Source organism: Olea europaea, chromosome 13 (genome assembly GCF_002742605.1).
Source record: "Olea europaea var. sylvestris chromosome 13, O_europaea_v1, whole genome shotgun sequence".
Taxonomy (NCBI): domain Eukaryota; kingdom Viridiplantae; phylum Streptophyta; class Magnoliopsida; order Lamiales; family Oleaceae; genus Olea; species Olea europaea.
The window spans coordinates 7,558,803-7,561,633 of NC_036249.1; the positions used below are offsets into that span (position 1 = coordinate 7,558,803).

Below are 2,831 nucleotides of genomic sequence, written 5' to 3' on the forward strand. Positions count from 1 at the left end.
AATAGTTTGTATAGTATCAACTAGTCGTAAATTAAATAAAATGTTTGTCAATGTCACAAAATAATGACATTAAAAGAAGACTATACCAATGAATTTATTACACCAACTTGTATTAATAAATTTGCCTGGACTGAATTTAAAGAAAAAATTAAGTAATTATGTTGGCAGGTTAATGAGGGGACATCGCAACTTATTTGATGTACATTGGCTACTTAATTCCAGTCAATGGTTCCAATATCTAGAACCATGAATGTACAACAAATTCCTGAGGTAGTACAACTTATCCAACAAATTTCAATATGCAAAATACGTACATGCAACAAAGAAAAGTTTATTATTATTATCAATTTATTATTATTATTATTGCCTTCTTTTCAACTTCATAACTTTAGCTTATGTTCGGCTCATGTTTATAAACATTCGAGTTACTTTTTATGAACACGTTCTAAGGATATCTTACAAACATTACTCATTATCCATTCACCACTTTTTTTTTTTCTCTACGATTTAAATATATTTACTTTACGTAATGGGATGAGTAACAAGAAAGACGATAATAAAACGTGACAGAGATATCAATTTAATTGAGTGGACAATTTGGAAAAAAAATTAGTGATAATTTTTAAATAAATAAAGTTTAATGACTAATGTGAAGCTTCATCATAAATTGAAATACCAATGTCATTCACACTCAATGATTATCCAAAGTTATTCAAACGAATAGTCATAATTCGATAGTAATTATGAGAATTAATTTTTTGACTATTAGGAGAAAAATGGAGGCCACCTGTGAGAGAATGAATCAAAAATTATGTTAGAAAATCAATTTTTTGGGGTGAAGAATCATTTCCAAACGGAGCCTAAATAAATAGTAAATATTGAAATGGATAAAATTTATCTATTAATAACAGAATTTCTCGAATCAAGCTTTTTTCAAATAAAATAAAAGAGAAGCTAACAACACGTGTCAAAGCTTTCAACATAAATCGACACGTCATTTAATTACAATTTATTTCTATCATGCTTAAATTTGCCCCTTTTTTAATTGGTAGCAACTTCTTACCAAAAAAACTTGCATTTCTTGTGCTAAAACAACATGTCATTCATTGAGATGGTGACGTGAAAAAGAATTTGACCCCACGCACCCCACACCCACTTGATGAATAAAAGAGACGAAAATAAAAACGTTATACTCATTAATTTCAGCATAATGCGATTGATTAACAACCCAATATGTAAAATTGGTTAAATCGATTTTTGTGGAACAACAAACGAGTTAAGAGCCTGTTTGGGAGTGATTTTGAGAATTGATTTTTTGACCGTTAGGAGAAAAGTGGGGGTCTATTTGTGAGAGAAGAGGTCAAATATGACGGCTGAAATAATGAAATAACGGTCAAAAAATCAATTTTTTTGGTGGTAAAATCGCTCCCAAACAGACCCTAATTAAACTTAAAATATTGAAATTGTGTTAAAATAACTGAAGAACTTCAACGGTCAATTTATTTATCAAGCAACTAAATAATAACCGAACCCTAATTCATACTTTTAAACGAAACAAGAACTATTATTCTAGGTACAGAAAAACAAAGGAATTTTTCTTTACAATTAGGGTTTTGCTACACATGGCCTGGACGTTTAGAATAATCCTTATAATTAATAATTAAAGTGAATTAAGTAATAGTAACACTAAAATTATATTAAGCATTCAATGGGAGAGGGGGTGGTGAATCCTATGGCTCAAATCAACCTGACATATCTTTAAATGTCCCATGAAATCGCAGATTCTTGCTTCATCAATCACACACACACACACACATTTGTGGAAATGTTTATACCGACGTGTTAAATGAGATATTATGCATTTTGTGTTCATTTCAATTTATACATTATTGAGTAATAGCATAAAACTTTACTAGCGTATTCATGTGTAAATGGTTAAGATGTAAACGCAAGTAAACTTAAGGCTAATTTCAACTTTGATCATTGAACTTTCAGCAAAATCTTAATTAAGCCACCCAGCTTTTATTTATAACAATCAATTCATTTTCTGAAATATTTTCGATGTTAGTTAGTCCCTTAACTCAAAAGCAAAACATGGATCCCTTTAGCTCTTTGAATTAAATTATTTTACACTTTGCATCGATGGATTGGGAGATATACCAATCTAAAGACTGTGTCAACTAAAAACTATTATCATAGGTTTAACTATATTTTCTTTATTTTTATATTTATTTAAACATTTGTTAGCAAAATGTATATGGACTCCACAAATATAATATTTACAGTCTTTTTTAGTTTTTGATTTTCTAACATATCTATTATAATTAGGTCTTTTGATGATCAATAGTGCAAAACTTTCCTCTTATAACTCAATAAACATTCAAGTTTTAACTCAAGGTTAACTTGTAAACTAATTGAATCTCGAATGACTTAGAATTGTCAATTGTTTCTCAAAAAACTTTATCCTTAACAACCAAATTAATTGTATTATACAAGTTTGAGCTAAAAATCAGAGCCAATCACGTGAAGTCAAAATCTAGACTGTTATAGAAATTGCATGAAATTAATATTTGCTAACTTTATGGTACCATTAATAACATCACCAGGACCAAAGTCCAACCTGTTTATGCAATGCCACAAAGGGAGTGGATCCCCACCATAAAATGCAAGGTTGTACCTTTGTTTAGTCAAATATTAACCTACAGTACCTACCCCTTTTCTTATTTTCTTTTTCAGAACATTCTTCCCCTTTGATTCCTTTAATTTCCTATTATATGAGGGATGGGAAGAATCAAATGAAGGGGTTTGGGTAATAACATTTTCTAGGTATA

At 29.6% G+C, this 2,831-nt stretch overlaps 1 protein-coding gene across 1 annotated transcript in view; it reads left to right on the forward strand.

Moving 5' to 3' along the window:
- The first annotated feature begins 225 nt into the window (after positions 1-225).
- LOC111408389 (protein NDL2-like) overlaps positions 226-2,831 on the forward strand; it is an 8,598-nt gene continuing 5,992 nt past the window's right edge. Inside the window, exon 1 of the mRNA XM_023038154.1 lies at positions 226-270. Coding sequence (XP_022893922.1) covers positions 226-270 — 45 coding nt within the window. The remainder of the gene's footprint in view (positions 271-2,831) is intronic.